The sequence below is a fragment of the Maylandia zebra genome, linkage group LG7, assembly GCF_041146795.1.
Source record: "Maylandia zebra isolate NMK-2024a linkage group LG7, Mzebra_GT3a, whole genome shotgun sequence".
Classification (NCBI taxonomy): Eukaryota; Metazoa; Chordata; class Actinopteri; order Cichliformes; family Cichlidae; genus Maylandia; species Maylandia zebra.
Genome location: NC_135173.1, coordinates 57,777,152 through 57,791,086, shown reverse-complemented (window position 1 = coordinate 57,791,086; position 13,935 = coordinate 57,777,152). Strand labels below are relative to the sequence as shown.

General features: G+C 38.2%; 1 protein-coding gene across 10 annotated transcripts; it reads right to left on the bottom strand.

The window, feature by feature from the left end:
* Positions 1–498: 498 nt before the first annotated feature.
* On the bottom strand, positions 499–13,395 carry marveld2a (MARVEL domain containing 2a). 10 transcript variants are annotated; one of them, XM_076886760.1, is made up of 11 exons: positions 13,272–13,379; positions 12,310–12,371; positions 12,021–12,086; positions 11,782–11,873; positions 9,908–10,876; positions 8,440–8,660; positions 7,345–7,380; positions 7,056–7,219; positions 4,833–5,004; positions 4,184–4,234; positions 499–2,513 (listed from the first exon to the last, which is right to left on the bottom strand). In XM_076886760.1, the coding sequence occupies exons 5-11, from the start codon at positions 10,857–10,859 to the stop codon at positions 2,394–2,396; spliced, it is 1,716 nt and encodes a 571-aa protein (XP_076742875.1). In that variant the 5' UTR covers positions 10,860–10,876; positions 11,782–11,873; positions 12,021–12,086; positions 12,310–12,371; positions 13,272–13,379; the 3' UTR covers positions 499–2,393. The 10 variants fall into 10 exon arrangements, with proteins under 10 accessions (XP_076742875.1, XP_076742877.1, XP_012778940.2 ...); XM_076886762.1 differs by lacking the exon at positions 11,782–11,873 and having other exon boundaries at positions 13,272–13,380; XM_012923486.5 differs by having other exon boundaries at positions 11,815–11,873; positions 12,021–12,371.
* Between the last annotated feature and the right edge of the window lie 540 nt (positions 13,396–13,935).

Here is a 13,935-nt window from a genome sequence, read left to right as displayed (position 1 = left end):
CTGTTAATGTTCGCACATAACCCAGTGCAAAATGTTTTTAATAATGGTAAATGGACTGGTTCTTATATAGCGCTTTTCTACTCAAAAACACTTAACACAACTTTTCTCATTCACATCAGAGCTTTTTTCATTCTGACAGTTACACACATGGATGCACCTTGTCTATGGATATTTGGCATGCAGAGAGGAGGAGATGCGATCGAACCACTTACCTTCAATTTGGTAGGTGACCAGATGTCGATCTACCTAATTGGTTAAACATTTAACTTTAGAGTCAGGATTTTCATGTTATGATTAAGTCCAGATTTGCATCAACTAATATTTTTACTATTAATTAAAGAATTGTCCTATTTTTGTCTACAAAATGTTTTTTAAGTTAACACTACATCTAAAGCAAGAGCTTCTTTAATATTATATTTTTTTTTGAAAAAGTATTTCAATGGGCTCATTTGCACTATAAAGTCCAAAAGCCAGAAAAAGTATTACTGGGAAAGCAACTCAAAAGATAAAATTTGTTTAATCAGTTGATTACTCAGTCACTTCTTTCATCTCCCATCCAGCCTTTTGTTTTCTTTGGTGTTCTTGCCCATCAATATTTTATTACTTTTTGCCACAAAGCAAAATGGCTGGCTGCTGATTAACAAAGAATATAACTACACCATTGTCCAATAAGCAGAACTGTATTTGGAGAACAGAAAGCATGAAATTATGAAAAAATTATACACATTTAAAGAGAAAAAAACCTTGGAAAATATTTTCTGTTCAGTGAAAAGGTTCACAGTGTTATAAAGCAAATAAATTGAGATTTTTAGGCAGTTACGTGACTATAATGTACAAAATGTTTTTTTCCACTCAAAGTCTGTGCAAGTTGCATCCAAAGTACACATAGCAAACAGCTACAATTCTACAATTCCTTACTTTCAGATTCAGACACCGCAACATAAAAATGTATCCTAATGTAATGTATCCTAATTTCCCCTTGGGGATAAATAAAGACTCTGATTCTGAAAACGTGCACTTAAAAGAGTATATAAACAGTGGTTTTCATGAGGTTAAAAGTAAGAAAAAACAAATTACGCAGACAACTGACAAAAACAAACAAACAACGGATTAAACCCTGACAGAAATAATGCAGCATTATCAATAATTATACAGACATTCACTTGAAACTATTGTCAGATATGAAATTAAATGGACAACCTCAGCTACATTTTTTAGTCACAGCATCACACACATAGAATTTTTTGGTTTGCATTCAATCAAATTATAAAGCTACAAAGTGACAGCAAGCTTAAAGGGTGGTACATAGACAGAACTGTGGTCTGGCTGGGGAGAGGGGTATTTGGGTTTTTTATTCAAGTTAGGGATTTATTAAAGTTAGCCGTGCTATTTATCCTAGTTCCTTAATATCCAGCTAAGCTAATCACCCAAATTTAACCCTGGAGAACCAATGGGGTCAGAGTCGACCCCATTGGTTTTCTAGGGAAACCATAGGGTCAAATTTGACCCCATGGGTTCTCCAGGGTTAAGAGTGTAGCCTAGGGAGTGGTGAGCACTCATATAGCAATGTGAGACTAACTGGCATGGGTGATGAAGATTGCTGGCAGTCACTGTGAAATCAACTGCTAAAGAATTATTCACTAAGGCCTAAAGACATGTTAATGACACACTGTCAACCTCTATTCACTAGGGAAAAGTGTACACTCTTAACTGGTTGGAAAGTAGTTGCTAGAAATTGCTGACAATTGTTAGCATGACATTGGTTGCATAAGGGTATATGGTGCAGCACCGGAAAACTTGCAATTGCTTCAGTTGCTAGCATTGATCTAAGTGTGCTAGTAGTTTACATTGAAGACGCTAACTTGTCTGCAATCACTCACAAAACTACTCACTAAGCAGTAGCAAACCAGAAATGTAGACAATTCACCTTCAAAGTATAAATTGCAGATTTTGAAATGTGTTGGTTGTAGAAGTCAGGGAAAACTTTCACTCTGAAAGCAAACATTCTCCATTTCCAGTTTGCATCACATTTTTTTAAGATTTACTATAGCTGCAAGTTTGTATCATCCACGCAACCCCCCCCAAAAAAAAAACAAGCTATACATATATATAAGGTATTCCTATTAAAGATGAAACATTGTGGTCATTTGCTTTGGACTCTAAAGCTTTAAGAAACCACACATTCAAAAGAGAAATTGTTGACAGATGTGTTTTCTTCCAGTTATTGTCGCTGAACAGATTTCAAAAGGCAGGGAAAGCTTGATAAGCTCATGGTTTTGACTGCATTCAGCATCAACTTGCAACATCAAGTGTTCATTTTCAGCACTGGTGATGTAGAGATGGCGACAGCAGTTCAGTATTTGTGCTGCAGTACAGGAATTTCTCAGAGGTTTTCAGCTGTAGCCATCATTCCATTCCATGACTTTATCATATTCTTGGATCTTCTGTTTGATGTGTGATAGCTTGTTCTTCAGATACTCACAACGCTCTTTCTTTTCTAGGAAAGTGGGATCCTGTAAAGGTAAGGCAGAAACAGTGATCAGATTATAGTCTACTGTTATTTAACCACCAAAAGACAAAGCCTAAATAAACTCCTAAATCTGACATTGCTGTCCATCAAAAACAATGTGCAACGCTGTTGCAATAGGCAACATGTTGCTTCATTACAACACTGTGGTTTTCGATGACTCCATAGATAGTCCTGCTATCCCAAATACTCAACACAACAATAACTACATTCTAAAATTACACAATATCCGTGGAGATTAGTAGACCTTTTCATAACAGACCTCTTGACTTGTAAATGCAAAAAAAGCACATGTAGAATTAATGATGGCTGAAGTTACAATATACTATGTCAGTGGATCCTCTCCCAAAAGGAATCAGGCCAGCATTAACACCTGATACATTACAGCAGAGACAGCAAATCTTTTTGATTTTGATTATAAATTTGACAGGTTATTATATCCCAGTGACCACTGAAACTAAAGTTAATTTAGCTTCAAAATAACTGAACAAAAAAAATTTGTTGCAGAGGGTCACTTTTTGAAGGAATAATAAGAATCCTGTACTTTTCCTGCAAACTCTTAAAAAAGTTCTTCTGTCTACAGCTTTTGGCTCACTTTTGTTTCTCTGGACATTTTTCCAGCTGTATTTGACATAGTCTTCCAGTTTTTTTCCGAGGTATACGCATAGGACCTTTGTCGACCTTTAGCCCTTCAAAGCTCTGTTAAACCTGATCATTTATGGAGCAATAAAAAAATATGTAAGAGCAATAAAAGATATGTCTGTAAAAATTACACCATGTTTAATCAATAAAGACTTTATAAAGGTATAAAAAAAGTATCAGAGGGCTGTGGACCTGAGAACATTTCCATTCAGTTTAATTAAACTTTATTTATATAGCACCTAATCAAGAAAAGTCCCCTTAAGGTGTTTCATAAAAACCCAACAATGTAAGAATGAAAACCCTTGAGAAAACAAAAAAAAGCACATAGCAGCAGTGGGAAGGAAAGATTGTCTACATGTTGCAACTGTTTACTGTCACCAGGGGGCAGTGTCACAAACAGTCTTTGTCATGCAATCCTTGTTGATGATCTGATCTTTTCTTTGGGGGTTTTTTTTTTTTTTTGCTCCTCCCTTGTTTATGGTTAATGTTGCTGTTGCACAGTTTCAAAGAAAGGAAAAGCGTTTTATGGTAATTAAATTTTTATGGAAAGTTTCGGGTCACTATTCTGCTAAAAGACCCATCTATGACTATGGTTCTCATCCATTTTAAAGCACATAGCTGCTCCCCATGTAAGTTAAGCCATCACCATTAGCAGAAAGTGGACAGGTTTTCTTTCTACACATGATGAGTTCAGATCAGGAATATCTTTAAATGACTGACTGACTGTAATCAATGCAAAAGAGGGACACTATTAATATGTGAGCGCCAAAATTTTGGCTGGGTTGTAGGGGTTTCAATATTTAGTTCACTCAGTGACAAGGAAATCAATTTGTAACTTCTGTAATGTGTTTTTATGGAATTTTGTGGTCGACAATCTGTCTCTTCTGCATTAAAATGAAACTAAGAAGAAGTAGAGACTGTTTATACTTTTGTAAGTGAAGAAAATCACAAATTTGGTAGGGAAATAATTACTTCCCCCCATTGTATAAAACAGTAACAAGACAATAAGCTCACATTTTTCTTCCTCTGGTACTCCTGGAGGATTCTGTTAATGCGATCCACCTCCTACAAGAACAGAAAGAGAGGCATAGTTAACTCAAACACTGAAACTCAGTATGAAAATGAGTTGCAGTGACGCAGTACCAGCAGCTTTCTGATGAGAGTGAGGAATTTCAGGGTGGAGGGGAAATGCAGAGGGGACAGGAAGTCCAAACAGGGGAAGTTACGGGATGAGGAAATGAGGTACAATTTCAAAACAAAAAGACAGAGTGTAATATTCCAAACATGCAATCAAAATGCATCCTTATTCCATTTAGTTTCATTTGATTCCTGAGTGGGTTTGCTTGTTTTAGTTTAGCTTTTATAGTTTAAAATGTTTAATTTTAGTTTCATTTTATTAGTTTCAGTGTAACCTATTAGTGCCTTTTATTTTTAAAATAATTACTGTATTTATGCCAAATGCAACAAGCAAAATTTAAGGGAGTCAATGTAGATATAACAGTACAAACAGAACTTTTTGACGGTGGCTAACTCAGTCTTGTAGACATCTATACACATCCAAAAAGGCCTCAATGGGTAGTTTAAGCTTAATGTGAAGCTGTGCTAAGCAAATCAACATCAGTTCTTGTTAAATTAAATTTAAGAGGTGTATATAAGCAATCACCATCTGGTTGGTAGGGTGCTGAGGTAAACTGCCCATCATAGCGTCCATCTCATTAAACTTCTTGAGGGTTGCCTGCACCTCTGAGTGGAGCTCTTTGTACTCTGCGTACTGGTCGTTGAACACGGCCCGGTACTGGTCCCGCTCCTCATCTGACCGGATCACTGGGTACTTACTGTAGGAAACAGGAATACGAAGAGCACAGTTTTAATGTCACATCTTTTCCTAACCATATTTAAGTTATACATGGCGATAGTGGAGATAAAGATCCAATATGCTATCATGGTTGTGTTTTCTATTTATAGTGTTTTACTATTCATTTATTTCATTAAATGAAATAAGTATTTTTTTTGTCTGAAATATGAGAAAGATTTAAAGTTTCATAAGTGTTTAAAAAAATGGTAAATAGTTAGACAAATTAGAAAAGCTTTTAATTTGCGATTTATTTTCATGGAGTTTTAATTGCCTTGTACATCTATGTGTGTATATTGGTTTATCAGTTTTCTTTGTATTTACAAATGTGTTCCGAGTAAACAGCTGTATTTAATGCACACTGTGAAAGGAAAAACTTCAGTGTTAATCAAAAATTGCTGTTTGGTTGCTGGAGGACAAGATGTGGTGGACAAACTGATATTCATCTACTACTGAAACACCTATATTACAAATAATACACTTCATGGTAACTGACAAAATGATTGCCAGTTTATATTAAAACCATTTGCTAGTTGAGTTTCAGTGTGTTTGACTTTGTAAAAACAAAATCAGTGCAAACAAAATAGAAAACTCACAGAAAAAATTTCCTATTAGAAAAGCATTATACATGCTTCCCCTAGGCAGTATCATCAGAAGACATAGCATACATTTTCACTACTATGCTGATGACACCCAGCTCTATCTATCCATGAAGCCAGATAACACACACCAATTAGTTAAACTGCAGGAATGTCTTAAAGACATAAAGACCTGGATGGCCGCTAACTTTCTGCTTCTTAATTCAGATAAAACTGAGGTTATTGTACTCGGCCCTGAAAATCTTAGAAATATGCTATCTAACCAGATTCTTTCTCTAGATGGCATTACCTTGGCCTCCAGTAACGCTGTGAGGAACCTTGGAGTCAGACTGCTTTCTTCCATTTGTGCAACATCTCTAAAGTTAGAAATATCCTGTCTCAGAGTGATGCTGGAAAACTAGTTCACACATTTATTACTTCCAGGCTGGACGACTGTAATTCACTATTATCAGGATGTTCAAAAAACTCGCTGAAAAGCCTTCAGCTAATCCAAAATGCTGCAGCAAGAGTCCTGACAGGGACTAGAAAGAGAGAGCAGATTTCTCCTGTTTTGGCTTCCCTTCATTGGCTTCCTGTTAAATCCAGAATTGAATTCAAAATCCTGCTCCTCACATACAAGGTCTTAAATAATCAGGCCCCATCTTATCTTAATGACCTTGTAGTACCATATAACCCTATTAGAGCACTTCGCTCTTGCTCTGCAGGCCTACTTGTTATTCCTAGGGTATTTAAAAGTAGAATGGGAGAGAGAGCCTTCAGTTTTCAGGCCACTCTTCTGTGGAACCAGCTTCCAGTTTGGATTCGGGAGACAGACACTATCTCTACTTTTAAGATTAGGCTTAAAACTTTCCTTTTTGGTAAAGCATATAGTTAGGGCTGGACCAGGTGACCCTGAATCCTCCCTTAGTTATACTGCAATAGACGTAGGCTGCCGGGGATTCCCATGATGCATTGAGTTTTTCCTTTCCAGTCACCTTTCTCACTCGCTATGTATTAATAGACCTCTCTGCATTGAATCATATCTGTTATTAATCTCTGTCTCTCTTCCACAGCATGTCTTTATCCTGTCTTCCTTCTCTCACCCCAACCGGTCGCAGCAGATGGCCGCCCCTCCCTGAGCCTGGTTCTGCCGGAGGTTTCTTCCTGTTAAAAGGGAGTTTTTCCTTCCCACTGTCGCCAAAGTGCTTGCTCATAGGGAGTCATATGATCTGTATCTACTTGAGGCGATTTTTGTTGTGATTTGGCGCTATATAAATAAAATTGAATTGAATAGATATGTTTAAGTGTGTGCAGGTGTGATTTTCCCTCGTCTTCTGTGATGTCTGAGCCTTTTTATTTAACATTTGAAAGAAACAACTGCAGATTGACTGTGTACTGTATCTACTTTTGTCTGACTCTCTTGACTTTTTTTTTCTATTTTCTAGGTAACACTTACGCAATGTAGTCTGGCACTATAACAGGTTTAGGAATGTGCCCCGAAGGTATAGCTCCCTGCAAAACCTTTGCAGGAACTGCTTTTGGTGCAGTATGGATGGGAACCACTGAAGAGCCCTGGACCTTTTCTGGAATTCTGGGAGCAGGAGCAGAATCTGTTACCATCTGCAGAGACACAGCAACATGTTTACTGCATTACTGTAATACTTACAGAGAAATCATCAAACAAGCATTTATTCTTTCTGCATTCCATCTTTAATGTGTGAAGTCTTTTCTTACAGAATCCTTACCAATGACTGCACAGCTCGTATGTTTGATGGCTGCATCTGCACATGTAAGATATATAAAAATATAATTCATTAACATGTGATTTATATTTTTTACATCTCTATGTTTTACTTTTGAGCTGCCATTAAACCCTACAATAACAATAGGAGTTTGTAAATTTTGTTTTTGCTCTGTTATTTTTAAAATGTTGTCTTGTGTGCCTACTGAGCTCATATGTCTTGAATTGACGGCAAATATGTTTATTTTATTTTTTATATAAACCCCTCAAATGGACCACAAGCCCACTGGCTTAGTGTGAAAAGCAGGACTATACATCCAGCACACATGTATTTAACCTTCATTCAGGGTTTTGCAAGCAAGGATACTAAAGCTACAACTATAAGCTAGCTAATCTGTACTATTAACCAACTGTTGCCATTAGCCATTACAAAAATACCATAAAGAAATTTAAAAAATAATTAATAACCAATTAAACTACATTAATACCCATTTGTCTGATATCCTTCCACTTGTAAACAATAATTATGGAAGGCTTAATTGTTCTTTGCTACATGTGAACAATGTTAACTGTGATTAGGCGCTTACTTGCAAATGACTTAAGAAATAAACTCCCTGGTGTCTCCCTCTCTCTTTTCACCCACTATGTGCGCACAGAGTACCTACACAAACTTTCCCTCACAATTACAATTTCAGTAGGTTAACAGTGCTTCCAATTTTAGTGCATAACTAGGCAAAATGACTAGTGTAGTTATGACCAGTGGCATAAATCATCTCCTTTAAATCTCCGAATTAAAAACGGTCACTTGCATGTTGCACAATTAATAAAAGAGAAAGAATACAAGGCAAAACTAGAGTGAACTATGTGTACCCCTTTTGGCAACACATGGGCAGGACTGGCAGACCCCACCCACTCACTCACTCCCCTGGAGCTTGTGTGCAAATTATGTGGTTTGTTGTTGCAGTGCAGTCTGCGTCTGCATGTGTGGACATGTTTGAGACTGTTTTTAAGTTATCAAAGTGAAGAACTCTTGACTGAATGTAAGGAATCCCTAGACCCAATTTCATAAACAGAGCAAACCTAAACAAAGCAAGCTTACCTCCTGGCCGTACCTCTCCCGGTATTTACGTGCAGCTTCGTGTCTCCACAGCTTGAGGCACACAATGGCTCCAATCAGATACACGAGCATTGTGACAAAGAGGAAGATAATGGCAGCAATCTGGCCTGCTTCCGTTCTGCAGAACGCTCCGTTAATACCATTGTTGAACATTGGGTAGGAGCAGAGACCTCCACGAGTTGTGTCTCGAACATAGACAATGCCTGGAGAATAAAAATATTCTATTATATATGCAGATCAAAAACTGATTTAAAAAGAGACTGAATATTTAATTCATTTTAATTTTAAAATCATTACATTATACCACCAGACAAAGTTATGCACTGGAATTACCTCAGTTTTACCTGAATCTATTTTTTTTTACTTGATGCTTCAATCTCTGCAATACTGTATTTCTAAGCACAGCAAATTAATCAGAGTTGTAGTTAATATTAACATATCTGACTTCTTTATATTTGCAATTCAGTGTTTGGTTCTATAGAGAGTATGAGAAGTACATGACATGACCCAGAACCCCAAATCACAGCCTTTATCTTTGTCTTTCCTTTGTCAATTTTCACACACCCTTGGGTTACTGATTAACTCAGACTGGCTCCACATATATATTGAGAACCAAGTTGTCATTAACCCAAGTATACCTAATAGCTTCACTTCAACCTTGCTACAATGGCAAAATAGTTGAACTGAAAATTGTTTTCTCTTTTACATTTTTAACTGCATTCCACCAATAACTGGGTTTGAAATACAGGACTTGCCTATTAATGAGTCTATCATGCCTATCATGCATCATAACCACTTAAGCTTTAATTAAGAGGGAGTACTGTGCCAATTTCTTGCTTGATATTATTTATTTCTGGACTCTATTAAAGAAGATTTCTATGATTCACAGTTTAAAATAATCATTCATACTGGGCCATGGTGCATTTCTCAGTTCACTGTCTGCACAAAACAAGATGTTTTTAGGTCCCCGGAACAACTTTCACTGTATATAAAAGATGAATGTAGGCATTGAAAAGTGACCCACTGACTTCTGGACTATGCATTTTGAAATTAATGCATAATTTTTAAGTCCTTAGTTGTCAAAGGAGTCTTGGCAAACTTGGTTAGCAAGCCACAGAACACACTGTAAAGAGTTCAACTTTCTTCTAATTTCAAGAACATACAGCTGTCTGGGTAAAAATCCAAGTAACTAGACCTAGAATTGCTTTAACAAAATTTATCAGGTTGAGTAAAAACAAACAAAACAGTAAAATTCCAAGATTTTAGCACGGCAGTCTATGGTGATGTCTGGGTACTTTCTATAACCCTTGCTGTAAAGTCTTCAATGAAATTACATTGATGGTGTCTACCACGCTGAAAAAAACTATTTAAAAATATTCTTTTAAACAACAGATTCTCTGAATAATCCACTGAACTGTCTTCACTGACAAGATGCAGCTATGTTTCCTACCTGCTGCCATGTACAGCAATGCCAAGGCCAAGTTTATGATAAACTCAGTCAAAGGCCACCAGGAGGAGTCCAGCAGGATGGTGCGGTAGTACATGGTCATCCCGAGCACTAACATGATCACAGTTACCACCCATGCCAGCCCTGCCACTACCAACACAAAAGGGGTTTTGGGGCCTGTGTAGTAGGAGGTCCCGTCTATGCTGCCACCATAGTAACCTGCTCCATAAGCTCCACCAGGAGACGAATATCCAAACATGTTGAACCACTCATTGTCTTTGTGGATATAAGCACAGACACAGGCAAATACACCTGCTCCCAGCAGCAGCTCCACACAGCCCAGAATCCTCAGCAGTCCTGCCCAGGACTTCATGTAGGCATAGCGCTGATGGTACTCCTGCACTCGCTCACTGTAGGTCAGACCTGTATGGTAGGTGTGCCCAGACACAGAGTCGTGCCCATCCCTTGCTTCCAGAAGCTCTTTGCGTGAATTGTAGCTGCCGCCTGATCCGCCATATTTATCTTGGAATGACGCAGGAAGAGAGGGGGAGTGTGGGGGGGAGCAGCGAACTCCGTCTGTTGTGCTGTTGTTATTGCTTGAAGACGTAGGCATGGACCACGTCTTTTTACTACTGCGATTGCTTCCTCTGAAGAAGTTCTTCCATGAGTTGGGGATAAAGCGGTGGACTGGTTTGATGTCAATGGCAGGATCAGGCTCTAGATCAGTGTTGTCTTCACTTCCACTGGGGTCAAACTCAAGGCCAACAGGAGGCTGAGCAGGCAAAGGCGGAGGTGGAAGAGGGTCGGTGCTCTGAGCAAGATGAGGAGCTCTCTGCTCTCTCAGGGGCTGTTGATCATAGGAGTCTGATTGGGGTAAAGAGCTGGGTACCTGGTCATAGTGGGGCACATGGCGGACACGCTCAGTGCGTCCGTAAGAGCCTCCTCCATAGGACATGAGGATGGTGATGGTCCCTAAATGCACAGACATGTTTATAAGTAAATATTTGGTGTACTGTGATTGATATATATATATATATATATATATATATATATATATATATATATATATAGATATAGAGAGAGAGAGAGAGAGAGAGAGAGAGAGAGAGAGAGAGAGAGAGAGAGAGAGAGAGAGAGAGAGAGATATATACACATATATATACACACACACACACACACACACACACACACATACATATATATACACATGTACTATTTAAACATACATGGTCCCTAACAGACAGTGCCTTCTGATCCTGTTAATTGTAACTTCTCTTAACAATTCATCACTGAGCAAGTCCATTAATTTTTGAGACTTGAAACATAGTTGACTGGTTGAATAAACACTCCCTAATTAAGTATTCAATGAAGTGTGATCCATCAAGTAATTATGAAGTGTGCATTTGTTTTAGCTTCATTCTTATTATCAACTTAAATAACAGAAGAAAGAAAAAAAGGAGAAAGAAAAAAGGAAGAAAAAAATCAAATTAAGTCTCAGATTGATGATGATCTCATAAATGATACTCAAGCCCAACATTCACGAGGAGAAAAAAGTACACCAAACTAAAAAAGATAAGCCCCAGAGTACCAGAAGCCACCAGCAAAAACCCTCTTCATACAAAAAGCCCTTGTGATTTATGATGTTATCCAAGCCTCCTCCATGCAAGCTGAATAAAGACTGTATTTTTGTGCTGCAAACAAGTATGGAGCATGAATTCCCCTGTTGCCTCAATAAGCTATTCAGGAATGCTTTACTTACTGCAAGCTGCTACTGCAGACAGCACAAAAATACATTCTTACTAACTAATGAGCCTTTGAAAGACAGTTTCTTGTGGCAGATTTGATCTTGAGAGGTTAAAAAAAGTATGCTTGAATACCTCGTTTACACGCAGTCACTCAACACGACTTACATTGGCTTGCAGGTCAGAATGCAAACCTTGTATGACTATACAGTGTACAGATGAATCACCTGTAGAGACAGACAAGGGAAGATATGAAGATGAGTTGTAAATTCCATGCTTTGATCAACTGTCTTATCATTTAATGCACTGTACTTAGGCTGAAGCTAAACTGGCGAAAGCTGGCAATGTTTCTCACACAAGCACATTAACCTTACCTTAGTTTGAAAGTTCAGTCTCTGCTAACCAGCTACTTCTGTTCCCTCTCGCCTCTCCAGCCAAAACTAACATAAATTGAGTTGCCAGTCAGTGAGTGCCTTTCACCTGACCATCTCAGAATCGGCTGTTTTTTGTATGACCTAATTATGCTTAATGAAGCTATTAAACAATCAAAATTTTACTGTTGTACTATGAGAACTATCCAAGGTACAGGACCTTAAAGTACACTGGGGTGGACATAGCTCCAGAGTTGTCACATCACTAGAATTTCAAACTCTATACCCATACCCAGGAAATGACTTGCTATTCGATACCATTTTCAATATCACTGGGAAGATGTTGACTCTGCCCTGCAACAACATAAGTAATGAGGAAGAAGTCACATTAACTAGTTAATGTTCAACTAATTTCACCATTGTGAAAAAGATGTAAAATAAAAAGTGTAACAGGTTCACTTTAAGCTTTCTCAGAGTATTGACCAATCAAACGTCTCCTTTGGTTCAGGCTTATCACAACTGGTCAATGCAAGGAGAAAAATATTCTTTTAATATCACATAAAGGGTCAATAATGAAAATAACCGTCTTATTAATTTATTTAACAGATTATTATCATCAGCCGTAGAGTAGTATTTTAAATTCTAGTATGGTATTCATAGCTGGAGTAAAGGACCTGAATTCTTGAGCTGTGACTAAACTGTAGAGTAGCGGCTCACGACGAGGACTGTTAGTTCACTTTTGACTTTATCACCAGTTCAAGTCAGACAGACGCCTGCTACTGTTATCACGAAGCTGTTCCCAAGCTCTACTTGCTTTAATAATAAACAGGTAACGAGAAAATAGGATCACTTTGTAGTCCGTATCAAATGATATCACTGCGCGCAAGGAAGGAGGCCTGGACCTGTGGACTTCATAGTTTGAGCTGGCACACAGCATGAGGGTTCGGGCAAGAGAACAGGTCGGCCCAATATTCTGGTCTGACTCTATGTTAAGCTAATATCGTTTTCAACGTAGTTTGGAGACCGCGATATGAGTTTTTCTTCCGAACACAGCTGTTTTCACATGTTTGGCTGAGTGAACAGGAGGTAAACTTCACTCGAGCACTCAACAATTTGACTCAGCCTTCTGTTTACCGCCTACTTTTCGACATAAAAACTTTTATTCCGACACGCCAACCGACTCCTTCTATTATTCTGCGAAACACATAACTCCGCGCTCTGTGTAGTGGAACCATCGCGTTGGAGGTCGCTTACCTTATTCGCTTTCCTTCCTTTTCCCGTTCTTCTCTCTCCCATTTCAGTAACGTTAACCGCAGGTTTCACTCGAAGGCAAGCACGTGACTCGCCCATCCCTTTGACGTCACTACACAGAGGAGCAGTTTACCTGGTTGGAAAAAAGAGAAGTTCAGCAGCAGCTCACCTGACGCCACACAAACTGACGCCACCACAAACTGACGCTGGCTCGTTTAGATCTTCATCCATGTAGACGCTACCACTTTAATCTGCAATATAATAATAAAGTGTCACTGCTGCTGCTGTCAGGACAGTAATCAAATATAAGACATACTGTGCTTTCGAATACCACGCTAATAACACAACAATAACAGAGAGAACTGGTCCTAGCTGGCAGCTTTTTGAACTGCGCGGAATTTGAACTGTTGACATTTCTCCTTAGATGTACAAAGAAAAGTAAATGATCAAGGACAAAGTATGACAAAGTTCTCAAAGACAGCTAAAAAGACACGTATGACAACAGAGAGATCCAGTATACCTACACAGAGACATAATTTTCACAACGAGACAGAATGGTTAATAGAACACGTCAGTGACAAAACAACGACACAATAATACACACTTAAATTATTATTTTATTTTATTTATTTTGTACTGTAAAATTAATATTTTGTCGAGGGGGTGC

Coding starts and splice junctions, on each gene's coding strand:
- marveld2a (XM_004566969.5), bottom strand. CDS start 10,859: ATGTCCTATGGAGGAGGCTCTTACGGACGCACTGAGCGTGTCCGCCAT. Junction 8,661..9,907: donor ATTGCTGTACATGGCAGCAG/GTAGGAAACATA, acceptor TTTATTCTCCAG/GCATTGTCTATGTTCGAGAC. Junction 7,220..7,344: donor TACGAGCTGTGCAGTCATTG/GTAAGGATTCTG, acceptor GTGTCTCTGCAG/ATGGTAACAGATTCTGCTCC.